Source organism: Molossus molossus, unplaced genomic scaffold (genome assembly GCF_014108415.1).
Source record: "Molossus molossus isolate mMolMol1 unplaced genomic scaffold, mMolMol1.p scaffold_m16_p_12, whole genome shotgun sequence".
Lineage (NCBI taxonomy): Eukaryota > Metazoa > Chordata > Mammalia > Chiroptera > Molossidae > Molossus > Molossus molossus.
Genome location: NW_023425347.1, coordinates 27,208,172 through 27,225,130, shown reverse-complemented (window position 1 = coordinate 27,225,130; position 16,959 = coordinate 27,208,172). Strand labels below are relative to the sequence as shown.

The window sequence follows — 16,959 nt, the reverse complement described above, 5'->3', positions numbered from 1 at the left end:
AACGGCGGCCGCAGTCGCCAAGCACACACCTGGCGCAGAGAATTGACTGAGGCCTGTCAACGCCCCTTTGAAACGCCACTTCCTCGGGGACTGCGGCGTCAAGGGAGTCGAATCTACAAATACTGACGAACTGCATCGACCGAGCGAATCCTGGTGCTAAGCACGGCGACAGGGCTGGGGCTTGCGGGCACCGGATGGCGTGACCCGCACCAGCCCTCCTCGAGGAGCGCGGGGACCCGTCCAAGCCTGGTCTCAGCACCCCGGCCAAGAAGGCGCACGAGGACCTCCCCAGCCTGGAAACAAGTCCCTGCCCACCGCTCTCACAGTCGGCTCTACAGCAGCGGCGGAGAAATCGTGCGACCCCGAGCGCGCAGCCTTCGTGACAGAAGGAGGAAACAACCCCCCGTTTTCTTTAGGCCACGCCCTTCCCCGTCCTGCGCATGCGCCCTCGCTCGTCGCAGGACCGTTTTCCGCTTCCTGTCAGTGGGGCTTTGAACCTGCGGGGAGCGATTAAAACGGTGTCGCTTGTTCTTCACGTCACGCTCGGCTTCCGACAGCTACTTCCGGGTCAGAGGAAGACGGTCCGGCGCGACGTGGGCCATGGTGCAGCTCCGGCCGCGCGCGTCCCGCACCCCGGCGTCGGCGTCGGCGATGGTGGACGAGGGCCAGCCCGCCTCGGAGGAGGAGGCGGAGCACGGCCTGTTGCTCGGGCAGCCCAGCAGCGGCGCCGCCGCCGAGCCGCTGGAGGACGACGAGGAAGGGGACGACGAGTTGGACGACGAGGCCCCGGAGGAACTGACTTTCGCCAGCGCGCAGGCGGAAGCGAGAGAAGAGGAGCGGCGAGTTCGAGAGACCGTGCGCAGGTTGGGAGCCGACGGCCGGGCCGGGGAGCCGTCGCTTTCCGCCCCCCTCGTCTCTGCCCGCACTGACCTGCCCCCTTCCTCCCAGGGATAAAACACTCCTGAAGGAGAAGAGGAGGCGCCGCGAGGAGCTGTTCATCGAACAGAAGGTTCGAGTGGAGGGGGCGTCTCCTTTTTAAGACCACCCGGCTTGGGGTAGAATTCCCATGTTTGTTGCAAAGATGGTGGGATTATGGGAGCAGATAGAAAGTATTTCTGACATCGGTGAAAACAGGATACTCGTACGCGTTGCTGTCCACCGATCGAAAGTGGGAGTGGGAAGAGTTGTGGCAGTGCAGCTCGCCCTGGCACCCCAGGCGTTGCGCCTCACGGAGGGTAGTACATGTATCCACAACGGGGTCGCTGTTAGAATTTATTGAGGCATTTGGTAAACTATGGGCTGTGCAGAGTATGATTGCTCTGCCAGAGGGACATGACGTTGCCTTCAGTGCCTCAGTGACCTGAGGACTGGCCCCTTTGCGATCTTCACCAGGTCTTCCAAAGAGTGTGGCATGGGCTCTGTGTTCCCACCGCCTAGAGATGGCGGAGGAGTGGTCAGCTTAGCTTTCTCATTTGCCTAGGCTGTAAGGCTGTCCCCAAAGCTGTCCCTTCAGAAGCAACCCGGAATATATTGTCATGCACCTCACTTTTCATTCTTTTAAAATGTCTTTAAGAAAAGGAAACTCCTTCCAGACACTATTCTAGAGAAGTTAACTACAGCTTCACAGACAAAGTAAGTAATGGATCTTGTTATATTACTTGCTTACATACACCCATCTTTAAGAAACATGTTGGTACATTTATTTGAATCCATATAATTTAATTTTAAAAAACCTGAATTAAAAAGTTAAGAGTAGATATCTGAATTTGGTGGGAAAGGTGGAAGGAAGTATTTTACTTCTTTTCAGTCTTTCACTGTTTCTTTTTGTTCACTCCCACTGCCAACTCTAGCTTCTGAGTTCCTGATCCCAGAGTATTTATTCAATAATTGTTTGTGTATGTCATTGTACTGGCGCAGGGTAGGTGGTGAATAAAACAAGTGTCTTGACATTTATCATTTAGTGTTTAAATGACAGGCTCATCCTAAAACTCAACTTGTCCCATACTTGATTTATCTGCCAACCTGTCCTTCCTCCTCATTCCCCATTTCATTTAGCAGCTTTGCCATCCACTGAATGTTTAAAACAAATGCTGTAGTCATCCTCTTCCTCATCTATCCCATGGAATCAATCAAACCTTACCGAATTTAGGCATCTCTTGTCTCCCCTTAATGCTTTAAGTTCAGAAGCTTAGACCTATATCTTTGACCTTTCATATTTTTCTATAGAACTTTCCCAAAGAGCTACTCAGATCGCGAATACATTAAACATAAAAACAAATGCATTTGGTGTCAGATACCCCTTTTATACTTTATAACCAAACTCAAATGTCACATCTTCATTCTCTCACTCCACCCACCCCATTACTCCCAACTTTGTTTAGCTTTTTTTGGTTACTGTGCATGGTATAGGCATCTCATACTGTTTTGTCATTCTTCATTGGTCTCTCAGACCAGAATTGTCAAGCCTAGTCCTTGTCTCCCTTCTTGTCTCTTGTGCTTAAACTGTTAAATTAATCCTTTGTGATTTCTCCAAATAAAATGAGGCCAGCCTACCACCTTTCACTTTGTATTTCAACTGATGTATAACTCATTCTTAAGTCTTACACTTTAACTCCATTAACCACAGCAGTCAGCTTCTTTGGAAGTCTGCTGATACGCTTTCAGATTTTAAATTCTGAGAAGATACTTCCATCCAATATTTACTAGTTTGCTGACTGGTATTTGTGAATTTGGGGAGTGACTTGCTTTCCAAAACTTATTCAAGATCCTGAATCAAAACTGAGGGTGGTGGTAATGAAAAGGGGGTATCTTATTTGTAAAACCAGATTTAATTGTGTAACAAGTTGAGTAATCTATATTATCTGCCATTCCAATCTGTTTTGTTTTGTTTTTTATATTGTTGTTCTCCCTTAGCATAAAGAAATCACCAGGAAAGTTAAAAGAAGGTATGAACTACCCTAATTTAAATAATCTTCTCGTTTAACTGTCAAGTGCATTTGTAGTTGATGTTATTGGCCCTTAGAGACATGGGAATAGGACTGACCAGGTTTAGCTTGTTCCTGTTGCCTTATTTCTTACAAATAAAAAGTGGATCCAAATTGGTGCAAGTGGGTATTTAACAGGAAATAATTTATTTTTACGTAAGTGCTAACTAGAAATAAAACTCAATTTTTTAGTTAATTTGCAGAAGAAAATTGAAGAATGTGAAAAAGGAAGTGACTCCAAGAAAGCTAAAGTACAAAAAGTACAGTCTGTTGGGTAAGAAGTATTTTTTTCATGCAAGACATAAAGGTAACCCTTGAGAGAGAATGTTGGCTTATGTGTGAAAATATTTTAATTAGTAAGCAGTTTCAGATCGGATCGTTTGTGGGAAAACCAATTGTGATACTTATATAAAAACAAAATATTTGCTCCACTAAATTGTGAATATTAGCCTGTTTCTTACAAAATAGCCCTGTAATTTAGTTTTATTTATCTTATCTGTGCATATACAAAATAAGGATTTTTTAAACTTTTTTTGAGACAACAAAAATACTTTATTTTCAGTGTGTTATAAACCCGATTCATTTTGACATTTTGTATTGATCACCAGCCAGAATAAAAGCTACTTGGCCCTAAGGCTGAAAGATCAAGACCTGAGAGATTCAAGGCAACAAGCTGCCAGAGCCTTCATACAAAATTCTTTATATGGTCCAGGAACCAACAGAACTACTGGTAATTTCCTTATGAACTGTTTTTCTCACTTTTTATTGCAAAATAAACAAAGAAATGATAAATAATTCTCTTTTCTAGTAAATAAGTTCCTGTCTCTTGACAATAAGAGGTTACCAAAGAAAAAGGCTGCAGCCCAGTTTTTGAATAATGGTTGGGGTAAGGTCCACTTTATTTTCTTGGCTCTGATAGTTTTATATATTGAATAATGTTCTTTTTAAGGAGATAGTAAATACTCAATTATGAATTATCTTTTTATAATGGCTTCTATATATTAATATTTTTAAGTTGCTTCTGAAAAACAGGTCAATGTAGTGTGTATGGACATCTGACAAAAAATCTAGTTCAATAGATCTAATTTTAGTATTTATATTCATATAGAGGATCATAACAATTTTTAAATTCTTTCTTGGGAATTTAATATTTCTAAGTCTTACTGCACAAACTTTCTATTCTAGGAACCCAGAAAAAACAAAATGCCAAGAGGTTTAAAAGACGGTGGATGGTCAGAAAGATGAAAACTTCGAAGAAGTAAATCAAGGCTAAATGAAGGATGAGAGCTTTGTATGTATAGAACTCAGTTATTTAGTTTAGAAGATTAATTTGTCTTAAAAAAATCCAATAAATCATTTATAAATAATTTTAAAAGGTCATTACAAGTCCTCTGTTTGGGGAAGTACCCATCACATTTCATCCTTCTGGAATACAATTGCACCTTTAGTCTTTGAGGGTCCAGGAAGAAATAGAGCAGTTTAAAAGGAATTGTTTTCATTTATTCTTATAAGTATTGATCCATTTAATTGAATATAAACACCACCAGTAATAATACCTCTTCTACCCCTCCCCATCCCATAGGGTGGGTATATGGCAGGGAGGAGGAGAAATGAGCATCCAGGAAGTCTTTTCAACTGCAGTTGTCAGATGCCCTACTCTCTCAGATGCTTTGATGCTACGATGCTACTGAGCATTTGCTTCACAAGATATGGAATGAGGAAGAGAAGTAGCTGTAAAAGTACAATATCGAAATGTAGATAAATACCTACTTTTCTTAAAGAAGGTTCAAGCTTCAGTGTACAAAATAATGGTCAACCAAAGGATATGGTCATCATCTTGAACAACTTGTTTTAACTGTACTTTTAACTGGTTTGGGGGTCTGTTTTACTGGCAAGTAACATGCCTTATTGTGATTATGAAAGTAAGAGATTAATTCCTCTTCTTTCTGTGTCACAGTATCAGGTTTGACCTTAATACAGGGAGGCTTGTAAATCGAACACAGTTTTAGGTTGTGGAATTCAGATTTATAGTAAAAGTCATTCATTTTAATTACTCTAATTGTATATTAATCATAAATAGTATGTAAGTACCTAATATATAAACTCAGTTGACACTAACATCTGTAGAAGTAAATTTTTAATGGCTGGTTAATTATATCACTACATTTTTATTGCAATATAGTACTCATTTAAGCACTTAAAAATGGAAGTTGTACAAAGATTAAATTAAGACACGGTAAATTGACTAAATATTTGGTTTTTATATAAATAAAGGTCATAACCACACCGTTGACATATAATACTGTTATAATACAAGTTAAACTTGTGAGTCTACAACAGAATTCGTTGGTAGTTAAACAGGAAACAAAGCTGAAAAGACCATGTTAAAACAAAACTACTGGGACTAACAGGTCGGGATTGTAAGTAGCAACAAACGTATTCACTCAGCTCCTGAGTATTTCAAGTTTTACAGTACACATTAAAAATGATTTCTTCCATCAACACTATAAATTCAAACTGTCAGATGTTTATGCATTTTGCAAGTTACACTGATTGAATGCTTATATGGGAGTGGGGGTCGGAACGTCTCCCAATTTGAAGTTTACATCACCCACATGCTAACACAACACAACTTGTTCCATTTCCTTCCCCTCTCTTCCCCCCAACAAAGAAGGCAGGATTTTTTTGGTTTCTTTTAGGTAATTGTTTTAAAGAATTTGTGATGATAAATTTGAACGTCTGAGATTCAGTTAATATTTAACTCTTAGACAACTAAGAGGTTAAAGATGGAAAATAATTTCTCCTAACACTAAGTTAGAAAATCATTTGCATCATGCTGTAAACTAGGAAGCAATGTAAAGCGACAAAAACCTGTCCCCAGTACATAATTAAAAAAAATCTAAATTTCAAATCAGCAGAGCTGGTCTACTTCCATGTTGACTATATGCCACAGTATAAGTGTGAGCTCCTTAAATGCATAGCTAATGTAGGTAGTCTTCCACTGTGGCAAATGCACAGGATCCAATTCCTGATCGAGCCATCAGTCCTAGACATTGTGTGGCCTGTCCCATTGCTAGGGCGAGTGGAGGTTGCTTTGGCAGATTGTGGGTTTCTGAGGAAAAATGATTAAAAATGGAACAGCAATTAGACATTTAAAAAATATTTTTTTTCTGGAAAATATTGCATTACTTACAAAATTACCAATGCATATATCGTTAACTAGCAAATGATTAATTCCTTGGAGGTACACTCTGACGAGGTCATATGGTACTAGGTGTTCAACTAAGAAAAATACTTGCATAAATAGACTTTTAAAGTGTTAGATACCCTAAACCTTTACTCCTAGTATTAACTATGATGGGAAGTATAAAATTTCTTGGCTGATATTTAAATGGGGGCATAAGGAATATTTAGTATTTCTCTTCTATTTGACCAAGGTTAGTTGACAGTAGAAAACCAAGGTTTTTAGTAAGTTTCACTGATGGCCCTGACCAGTTTGGCTTTGCAGTTAGAGCACTGGCCCATGGCCCAAAGAGTTGCGGGTTCGATTCCCAGTCAAGTGCATGTACCTGGGTTGCAGGTTCGATCCCTGGCCCGGGTCAGGGTCGTGCGCGAGGCAACCAGTCAGTGTGTCTCTCACATCAATCTTTTCTCTCTCTCCCCCCCCCCCCTTCCATTCTATCTAAAATTCAATGGAAAAATATCCTCGGGTGAGTATTAACACACACCTGTCTCCAAGGCATATTGGAAAATATTATTTGGTTTGGTAGGGAGCAAGGGGTAATGGTCACCATGAGAGACAATAGAGCAACATTACTCTGTATGGCCAAATTTATAGAATCTGGTAATTTTCCTTTGTGAGTGGATGTCTAAATTTTATGTTTATGTAGATTCCCAATTAGTAAAATTACTAATCAGTCCTTTATAGATATAGTTGACAACAAAGGACAAAAAACAGTGATAAATGACTGGTAAGGCTCCATATGATTTAATTCCACCCTTGGTTCAAAGGTTGTAATCTCAGAGAAAGAACAGTCCTAGAAGGAATGAAGCAAAAATAATATGGAAGCAAGTTTGGGACTTAAAAGTACAAGAGGAAATAAGATAGGATTAAGAAAATAAGAATAAAAATAAGAAAAGATATACAGATTGATGTGGAAGTGTGGTTTGAAAAGGTGGGTTAAAATTATTGAAGTACGGCTATCCTGTGGCAAGATGCTATTTGGCTACATTTTGATAGTGATAAACAGTTTTTTCCCCACCGCTAAGTAGGATTGACTTTATAATTTAAAATAATTCTGCCTTAAGTTGAATGAGGAACAATTTAATTTTTATACAAAATCAACATAACGGAATTAACACTGAAAAGGAAACATCCTTTCAAAAATGTCTCCTGAAGTTTTACAGGGAAGTAACCTTGCTCAAAGGTAAGTGCCTAGAGGTACTTTATTACAATTTTATTTTGCCCAAGTGGGGCATCTGGTTATAAGCATTAAAAATTTTTTTTTTGGATACGAAATATGTAAGAATTACATACAATCAATATAACTTTAAGCACTATTTATAGATTTTATAATTTAGTACTTATAAATATGCAGACATCCTCCCAAAATTTCACTTGGTAAATTATTTACTCAATAAATTAATAAGATTATTAAATTTCAGCACTTATGGGTGAACCTACATAATATGTAGTACAATATGTAAGAATACATATTATCTTGGATAATGGTCCCAAGTAATTTAATATTTAAAAACTGAATCCCCTTGAAAAAACCCAAGATATAAGAAACTGGTCACTTTACAAATTTTTTTCCAAGTCTGAATGTTACCTAAATATAAAGCAATTATAGGGTTTCATGATTACTTAGAATGTAGCAAAAATACAAGTATAGCAAACCCTGCAATCCCAGCATTGCTACTAAGTTCTCTTATTTTTACCAATAGAGGTAAATGAATTTTGTAACCAAAGAAATTACAGCACAATTTAACAACATAAAATTCACATTATTTATTATATACAAATTCTAAATCTAAGAAAATGACAACACAAAGACATTACTCCTGTTCCAAAACTTTGGTATGAGACCTTAACACACAATGAATAAAAAATAAATTTTTGAGGGTAAAGAAACAGATTAATTGCTTACTTTTTATTCTGGCCATATGAGGGCCCAGGCCCTCATTACAAGTGTACATGTCTAAATACCTTCTACTCTGTGGAACTGCTCTAATCTATCTAATATAGTTTGAAACGTGTTGCTAAAAGCCCCCAAACCTAACAGGGCCAAATTGCACAGAGAAGACTAAAACTAGAATTCCATTTTACCTGGGGAACTGGATTCTAAAGTCAGGTGAAAATCACTTATCTGAATTACCTTTGAAAAGAATTGCCCAGAAATTAAAACAACAGTTTTGCATAATCAATCCTATGGAGTTTAAATGTAAGTGCACAAAATATAGTTACAGAATTAATATAAAAAATGTATGTGTTCAATATATAAACACTATAATCATACTCTGTAGTGAATTACTCATAGAAATGGCAATCAACAAATTCCAATTTCTCACTTCATGCTTACCCCTGACTAAACCAACTTAAATTGCTATTTTCCTTTTTATTTGGTAAGGGCATGGAGTTGAATAGGCTTAACTTTAATGCAAATATAATTTGACTCCAAGGGTTAGTATTGACAGGGCATTCCCAAGTCACCTGGAAGCTCCTTGTGCCTGCATCTTAAACATGGTGGGAGCTGTAAAACTGATGGCTCAGGCCAGAAATGTTTCCATACATGCACACAAAAATTTCTAATTTCCAAATTTCCCCGGGTGCATCCCAATGTACTTTTTTATTCCATTTGAATCCATTTAATCTGGCATTGAAATAATGGAGGAAGGTTTCTATATTTTAAGGTAATTTTAATTTTAAAATGTAGAAAACCTTTCCCTTATGATTTTACCAAAATAAAAATGCCAGCACAAATACCATCTCAAATATTCAAAGAAATACTTTGAGTTGAGCTTTTTGCCTTTACTTACCTAATATTGCACTGTTAAGGGCCGAGCACACAGGTTCTCTCTGAATTGGGTCAAGTTGATTACCAACAGGGCTGTTCCAAGGATCTGAGTAAGCTAGTAAACTAAATGCATCCTGTTGAAAACAGCAATTTGGTTTTTAATTCAGATAGTTCAACTACTATGTTAATCATGGTTACAAGTTGAGAGAGAGGCAAAATATGGCTTTAAGACACTAGACTACTGTGACATACCTATTTACATTTATATATATATATATTTAAACTAGATTATGCAGCAAAGCCTAATTTGTTTTTCCTTCTTTTTGTAAACACACATTCTCATTACCTTCCCCTTATCTCTACAATATATACAGAGCAGGTTAAGGTAAAGAGGAAGGAAGACAAAACATTCAGATATTTACAATTTATTACCACTGATAGGAATTTGACATTAAAAGGATAGGGCCTGCCTTTATCAAGCAGATGTGGAAATTGGGCACATTTCATTGGATGTCATCCTCTCAAACTCAGTAATAAAAAAATTAAACTGACTCCCATTCAAGAATATTCAGTAGTTCCAACCATCCTCAAGCCACCCCTCCTAAAGTAGCTGACATACACAGCAGTAGTATTTTCAAACAACTGTCTTCTTTCTATGGGAGGCACATAATACAGTGGTTTCAGACACTGGCCTCAATCACCAGTGTGCATCACTAGTATGGCCTTTGGTAAGTAAGGACCTCTCTGTCAGTTTAATCATCTGTGTAATGGGGACTGTAAGAGGTCCTTCCTTCACAGTCATATGAGGACTAACAGCTAAATGAAATTAGCAATGTCGGTTCATTCTAATCTTTCAATAAATGATGTCTTATTATTTTGCCAAAGGCAATGCCCTAATCTTGAGGCAACATAATATAGTTACAGATAGAGTTAAGAGACAGGGCACCTTCCCAGTTCAGAAGACATACATGGAGAGGTGCTGAGGAAATTGTAAATCAGTAGCAACTTTCAAAATGCTGACTAGAGAGTGGAAGACTGAAATTCCTAAAAATTACTATGTCCTAGGTACAGCTCCAGCATTCCTCTAATTAGCTTACTAGTGTTCTGAGAGCAGAGGCTCCTGGTTAACTGTATTCTTGCCCTTTCTCATCTAAACTGGCCTCCGTATTGTGAAGATAAAACAATTGTCCAGCCCTGGCTGGTTTGGCTCAGTGCTTAGAGTGTCTGCCTGAGGACCAAAGAGTCCAGGGTTTGATTCCAGCCAAGGGCACATACCTCAGTTGCGGTTCATCCCCGGCCCCAGTTGGGGTCGTGTGGGAGGCAACCAACTGATGTTTCTCTCTCTCCCCCTCTTGCTCTATCTGAAGATAAATGGAAGAAAAAAATTGTCCAGCCCAGCTGGTGTGGCTCACTGGTTGAGCATCAATCCATGTACCAATAGGTTGATGGTTCGATTCCCGCTCAGGGCACATGCTCAGGTTGTGGGCCCAATTCCCAGTGGGGGGCATGCAGGAGGTAGCCAGTCAATGTTATCTCTCATTGATGTTTCTAACTCACTCTCCTCCCTTTCTCTTAAAAAAAAAGAATTGTCCATATAGCAGTCAGTCCATGGCTACTAGACAGAGAGTACATGTTTCTAAATAAACCCGTGTCTCCCCCACTGTCATGACTGTGTATTTCACATCAGACTTTTCACCCCAATTACTAATAAAAGTTCTTTTAAGATTAAAAAAAATGATAATACTATTTCGAATTTCCCGTAGTGCTTGGTACAGGGAAGAGGCTTCACACACCTGCTGATCACAAGACCTGCTTCCTACAGTTTTTAAGATATTTTATGCATCCCACAAAGCTACTAGGTTGTGTTCCTGAATGCCCCCAATCCAAATTTATATCCTATAAAGCTAACTCTAATCAATCACATTATTTCTAAAGACTGAGCTTTGCCTGGCCAGTGTGGCTCAGCTGAGTGTCATCCTTTGCAATGAAAAGTTGCTGGTTTGATTCCTGGTCAGGGCACATGCCCAGACTGCGGTATCAATCCCAGTACAAGCAGGAGGCAGCCAATCAATGCCTCTGTCTGTCTGTCTCCTCCCTTCTACTCTTACAAAAAAAACAAACAAAGAGCTTTGCTCAAGACTTAATTTACCCCACAACCATCTAATGAGATATCATCCCCATACTACAGATAAATTTTAAAAGATACCCTGTAGGATTGTCCAAGGACTAATTGGTACATAAAAACTTTAAGCACAAAACTATCCTCTTGGGTCTATATATGTGGACATACTACCAAAAAGGTAAAATGTCCCAAATCTCAAATCAGGACCATTCTTAGGAGTGGGGAATGTCTGACCCACAGGCAAAATCAATACCAGCTAACATCACATGCCTCAACAAATTAGCCTGACCAAATATAGCAGGCTGATTTTTAAGCTGATAATTTTGTATGACCCCTGGAATGATGTTATAAATATCCAAATGGCCCTTGGCAGAAAAAAGGTTCCCTACCCACCCCTCACCTAGTATTTAAAACAAACACACACACATAATGATAATGATGGTAGTAATTTACCATGTAGTGCACTAGCAATGTGTGAGGCAATGTTTCAAGCACTAATGGGGATCACTTCATTTAATCTTCATAATGACCTTATGAGGTGGACACTACAATCCCTGTACGTTCACCATACAGGGATGCAAACAGAGGCAGTAAGAGATTAGTATCATTCAGCTAGTGCTGTATTTTAGTAAGATGCCATTTGTTTTAATTTTCTATCTAAATTTTAAGAGGAAAAAAGTCTAAAATTCTGCTATATCATTTTCAGTACAACTGAACAAATATTTATTGGACAGAGCAGCCAGATAATTGAGGACACACCCATCACTATGTCCTTGTCACTGCTTCAAGGACTCACACAGTCTTGTGGAGAAGACAGACATATAAATAAATAACATATACTGTATTGCTTATAAATGTACAGTGTATTGTGTCACATAATGCAATCACGGAAATAGGTTCAAGCTATATGGACATTGGGGCTAAGAGAAAGGAGAAGGCATGGATGGAACCATGGGTAAGAGATTAGATCTAAAATGCCTCTGAATGCACACTAAAAAGCTTGATTTTTTTTTTTTTTTTTTGCCAAAAAGGCAATGTGGTTTTAAATAGAGGAGTAATATGGATTAGGATTAGATTTGATTATAGAAGGATCACATAGCAACATATAAAACATAGCTTAGAAGTACAGTGAAGCTATAAGCAAAAAACTAGTAATACCTTGAAAAATACAAAAGTTTACAGCATAAACTTCCTAGTAGTAAATGCCTAGAACCTTTACTTGCAAAGGGAATGAAATTAACAAAGCAACATCAATGTTGTAAATCCTGCTGTAAAATTTAATTGGTGATAGTAACCAAAGAAATGCAATTAAGGCAGTGGTACCACTGGCACATTAGCACTGGTAAACTGGTAGGTTCTGGGAAGCAACACGAGAGCAATACGCAGCAAGCCAAAATAAATCTATCCTTTGATTCAATAATTACTACTTTATCCCAGTGGAATAATTTTAAGGAAAAGCACAAAGATATATGTATAAAGGTGTTCACTAAAGCATTAGAATAAAACTAAAAAAAAAAAAAAAAAAAAAATCTAGTGAGAGCAATGCTTAAATAAACTGATAAAGCAACATAAGATATCATGTAGCCATTTAAAAGTAATTGTAAATAATATATAGAAACTGGAAATAAAATTTTATGACAAATAAGAATACAAAATAGGATAACTAAAATTACTAACTACATAAAGTATATGTACATGGGATTTTAAAGAATGAAACTGAAAATATCTGTGAAAAATAATGGCATTTTATGGGTTACTTTTTATTTAAAAAAATTACCTTAGTGGGAATAATTTCTGAGGGAAATGTGACATCATTTAGGTAGGACTCCCAAACTGTACTTACACTTGGCTTAAAATCTGTAGCAGTTTCTAAACAGGGTAGGTAAGTCTAAAACGGCTCTACCTCTGCTGCAATGACTGGAGGAAAAGCTCCCTGCTGGCTGGGGCTCTCTCACACATCTCACTCCTACAGCACTGCCTTGCCACAGAAGTTCAATAAATAGCTGCCGAACAAAGTCAGGTCTTTCTCCAGGGAGCCTCTGGCCGACTTAGGAAGGTAAAATACAACAAGGAAAGAGGAAAGGAAGACCAACAAAACTAGAAAAAAAGTCAAGCGAAACTGGGCTGCTGCAGGAACGCCCTACCATTTTAGCACAGGTGGGCTAGCCACAACTGAGGGGAAGCAAACAAAAATAGTTAAAATTACACAATCCACTAATTTTATTTAGCATAAAATCATAATTTAACCACTTTTTAAGAGCTAACGGTCACTATTAGAATAGCATTTTGCTATCCAGCAGATGAAGTCCTAAATACAGTGAATACACCTCTCTTCCCACCTCAGTTACTGGAAATACAAGACTGCATCCTTTAACTAGAGGTTCATATGGGTCCTTAACCCATCCTAGGTCAAGCAGATATGTTCTGTCTACACAGATACTGTACTGAGGCTATAATGCAGGTAGGTGTTTGGTTTTGCTGATTATGCCATATTCAGTTCTACTAGGTGTTGCCACTGGTGCACTGACTCTCAGTTTGAGCCAGGAAGGGATGACAGGAGCCTTGCCCTTTCCTACTACGTATATTAAACCCAAGCATCACTACTCACATCTCTCCTTTGTTTTCTGAACTGTCAAAACATTCAGAAGAAAATGATCGTAACTTATCACCTTAGAGCCCAACCTTACGCAGGATAAAAAAACAAAACAAAACAATGGCTAGGTTAATGTTTCATAGGCTTACAGGGCTGGTAGAACTTTTTGGAATATGAAAAAAACTTTAAAAAAAAGAATGTCCCTACAACTAATTACACTGCTGACTTAAGGTAGAAGAAAATTGCAACTTCAACTGATCTACAAAATTGTGCCCAACTTACTAAACTGCTTAAATTGTATCCATCTTGCCCTGGCCGGTTTGGTTCAGTGGTTAGAGCATCAACCTGCAGATCAGAGTCTTGGGTTTGATTCCGGTAGAGGGCACTTACCTTGGTTGTGATTCGGTCCCCGCCCTGGTCAGGTGGTGCCGGAGGCAACCAGCGATGTGTCTCTCTCACATCGATGTTTCTCTCTCTCTCTCCCTCTCTTCCTCCCACTCTATCTGAAGATAAATGGAAAAATATCCTTGGGTGAGGATTTAAAAAAAAAGAGTTGTATATTAAATGTCAAAAAAAACCCAAAAACAAAAACAACTGTATTAATCTTACTAGCTATCATAAACATCAATCCAGAAGAGACTGGAAAATGTATTAACTAGATGACCCAAATCCTTCACCAGTCATCATCAAAATGAAAACAACCATGTATCAAACCTGCAATTTGCTGCAACTCTGAACAGTGTTTACTAAAATAAACATATCTTAAATTTAGTTTTATCAGCACACTCACATTTTTTCCTAATATCTTTGCCAGTTTTATAGCTGAGAAGACTAAGTGCACACAATGCTGATAGGTGGCACAACTGGGTTGAACCTTTTTTTTAAAAATTTTTTTCCTTTATTTATTTTTAGAGAGAGAGAAAGGGAAAGGGAAAGAGCAATAGAAACATCGATGAGAGAGAACATCGACTGGCTGCCTCCTGCATGCCCCCACTGGGGGTTTGTCCCACAACCTGGGCATATGCCCTGACCGAGAGTCAAACCAGCGACCCCTTGGTGCATGGGTGGACGCTCAACGACTAAGCCATACTGGCTGGGCTGAATCTGTATTTTTTACTTGAAGTCCAGTACTCTTTCCAGTAGAGCAGAGCTGCCCAAACACATCAAATGCTTTCACTCTCAAATAGGAAGCCAGGGAGGAGTTCATGTCCAACAAGAATTTCTATAGCTCTATTCAGTGTTTTACAAAACTATAATTTAGTTCCTTTGACACATTTATATTTTTCAACGGAAAACAAATTTACCTTCAACATTTTTTTATTTGCTGTATTCTTGCCACATTCTCTCCTCAGCTGTTCACTCATTGCTTGTAGCTCTCTTCCAAAGTGAATCATTCTTTCTATGGCCGCTTGACTTCCTCCACACAACTGGCGTCTTAACTGACTTGAATCAACTTCTGTAACCAAAACAAACTAGTATTTTACTACTATACTGAATGGAGTACAATGGAGAAATGAACATGAACTGCTTATAACATTTTATATGTTTAATTTAGTAACTATTACCTAATATTTTTCTCTAAATATGCAGATTTATTTAATTTAATATGGAACTTTGCAGCTAAAAGGTATGCTTTATCTAGGTCTCAAGAGTCTAGGATCCAATATCTAGCATGCAGCTGAAAGTCAGGTGACAACCTTTCACAGTATTAGGATGTACCTATATGTCAAGGAAAATTTCATAAAAAGTTAAGCACAATTCTCTACAACTACATTAAGCAACATTAAGAAAAAAGAAAAAAGTTAGTAATTGCCCCTCAGGTTACTTTAACTGCCATAGAATAGAGACAGAATTAAATGATTCCTGGACGCTGAGAGGCTAAATAATTCCAATAAAACACAGAAGTCACCGTATTATACTACTAAAAATGGGTTAATTACACTTCTTTTAGAAAAATATTAACTTGTAGAAAATAATTTTATAGTATATATCTTGGTTGACAATAATCACTGATCAATAATGTAACTTTAAATTACATTACATAATCACAAATGAAGATGATAGTTAATATTTAATAAGCACTTTGTGCTACTAGCTTTTCACAGATTAGCTCATTTAATTTTCACAATGGCCTATGTGACAGTTATTATAATACCCATTTTACAGATGAAGAAACCGAGGCACAGAGCTCTTAAGTAACTTGTCCAAGGTTACAAAGCTAGTAAGTGGCAGTTGCAGAATTTGAATCCAGGTAATCTGGCTCTAGAACTCCTGCTCTTAATCACTATGCTCAAATGACTCTTTGAATGTTGAGGTTGCTGATTATCTGATAGAATAAAACTAGGCTGCCTTTTTAATCATACCCCTTGCTTGAAAAAGTGAGTTATACATTAGAACACATAATCTCCAACAACCAGGTGGTTTTCTAAATAATAAAATAAGTTTACATTTAGAAAGCAGTTTCTTATATATACTCATAACAATTTGAAAAAAATACCTTTTAACCTCAAAATACTAAGAAGTCTAATGTTGGCCATGGAATTCTGACAAATTATCCAATAATTTTCACTTTCCAGTTGATGGGAAAATATGCTGATGATTTAACTTTATGACACAATTTACCACACTGTTATCAACAAAGCAAAATTAAGCATGATAATTAACTTAGGGGGGAGAGGAGGAGGAGTCATACTTAATTAAGCACCTACTAAGTGCCAGACATTGAACTATGCATATTCACATATATTTACATTAAATGAATTTAAAAAATTCTCTTTGATTAGAATTTATAAAATCATCTCTACCCATTTGACCTTTACTGGTTATAATTAAATTAAGTATAAAACCTTTCTAGCCCTGGCCAGTTTGGCTCAGTGGTTAGAGTGTCAGCCCTAGGGTGTCGGCCCACGGACCAGAGAGACCAGGGTTCGGTTTCCGCTAAGGGCACGTACCTCGGTTGCAGTTTGTCCCCAGCCCCATTTGGGGTTGTGTGGGTGGCAGCCAGTCAATGTGTCTCTCTCACATCGATGTCTCTCTCTCTTTCTCTCTCCCCCTCCCTCCTGCTCTATCTAAAGATAAATTCAAAAATGTCCTCGAGTGAGGATAAAAAATAATAAAAACAAAAAAAACCCCAAAACCTTCCTATATCTCCAACCTTAAATATCCTTAAATATTTAACACTAATGAATTGGTACTATCTAGCACTTAAGTTCAGAAAGTACTGTAAAGTAACCTACTCTGTCT

General features: G+C 38.1%; 2 protein-coding genes across 3 annotated transcripts in view; one reads left to right on the top strand and one right to left on the bottom strand.

Moving 5' to 3' along the window:
* The first annotated feature begins 585 nt into the window (after nucleotides 1–585).
* Nucleotides 586–5,063, top strand: NOL7 (nucleolar protein 7). Of its 2 annotated transcripts, XM_036255220.1 has the most exons (9): nucleotides 586–863; nucleotides 949–1,009; nucleotides 1,574–1,632; nucleotides 2,914–2,945; nucleotides 3,177–3,258; nucleotides 3,593–3,714; nucleotides 3,793–3,870; nucleotides 4,170–4,275; nucleotides 4,567–5,059. In XM_036255220.1, the coding sequence occupies exons 1-8, from the start codon at nucleotides 601–603 to the stop codon at nucleotides 4,244–4,246; spliced, it is 774 nt and encodes a 257-aa protein (XP_036111113.1). In that variant the 5' UTR covers nucleotides 586–600; the 3' UTR covers nucleotides 4,247–4,275; nucleotides 4,567–5,059. The 2 variants fall into 2 exon arrangements, with proteins under 2 accessions (XP_036111113.1, XP_036111112.1); XM_036255219.1 differs by having other exon boundaries at nucleotides 4,170–5,063.
* A 41-nt stretch (nucleotides 5,064–5,104) lies between these two features.
* RANBP9 (RAN binding protein 9) overlaps nucleotides 5,105–16,959 on the bottom strand; it is a 91,613-nt gene continuing 79,758 nt past the window's right edge. Inside the window, exons 12-14 of the mRNA XM_036255218.1 lie at nucleotides 15,021–15,172; nucleotides 9,024–9,135; nucleotides 5,105–6,096 (exon numbers count right to left, since the gene is read on the bottom strand). Of these exons, the coding sequence (XP_036111111.1) occupies nucleotides 5,966–6,096; nucleotides 9,024–9,135; nucleotides 15,021–15,172 (395 nt within the window). The 3' untranslated portion in view covers nucleotides 5,105–5,965. The remainder of the gene's footprint in view (nucleotides 6,097–9,023; nucleotides 9,136–15,020; nucleotides 15,173–16,959) is intronic.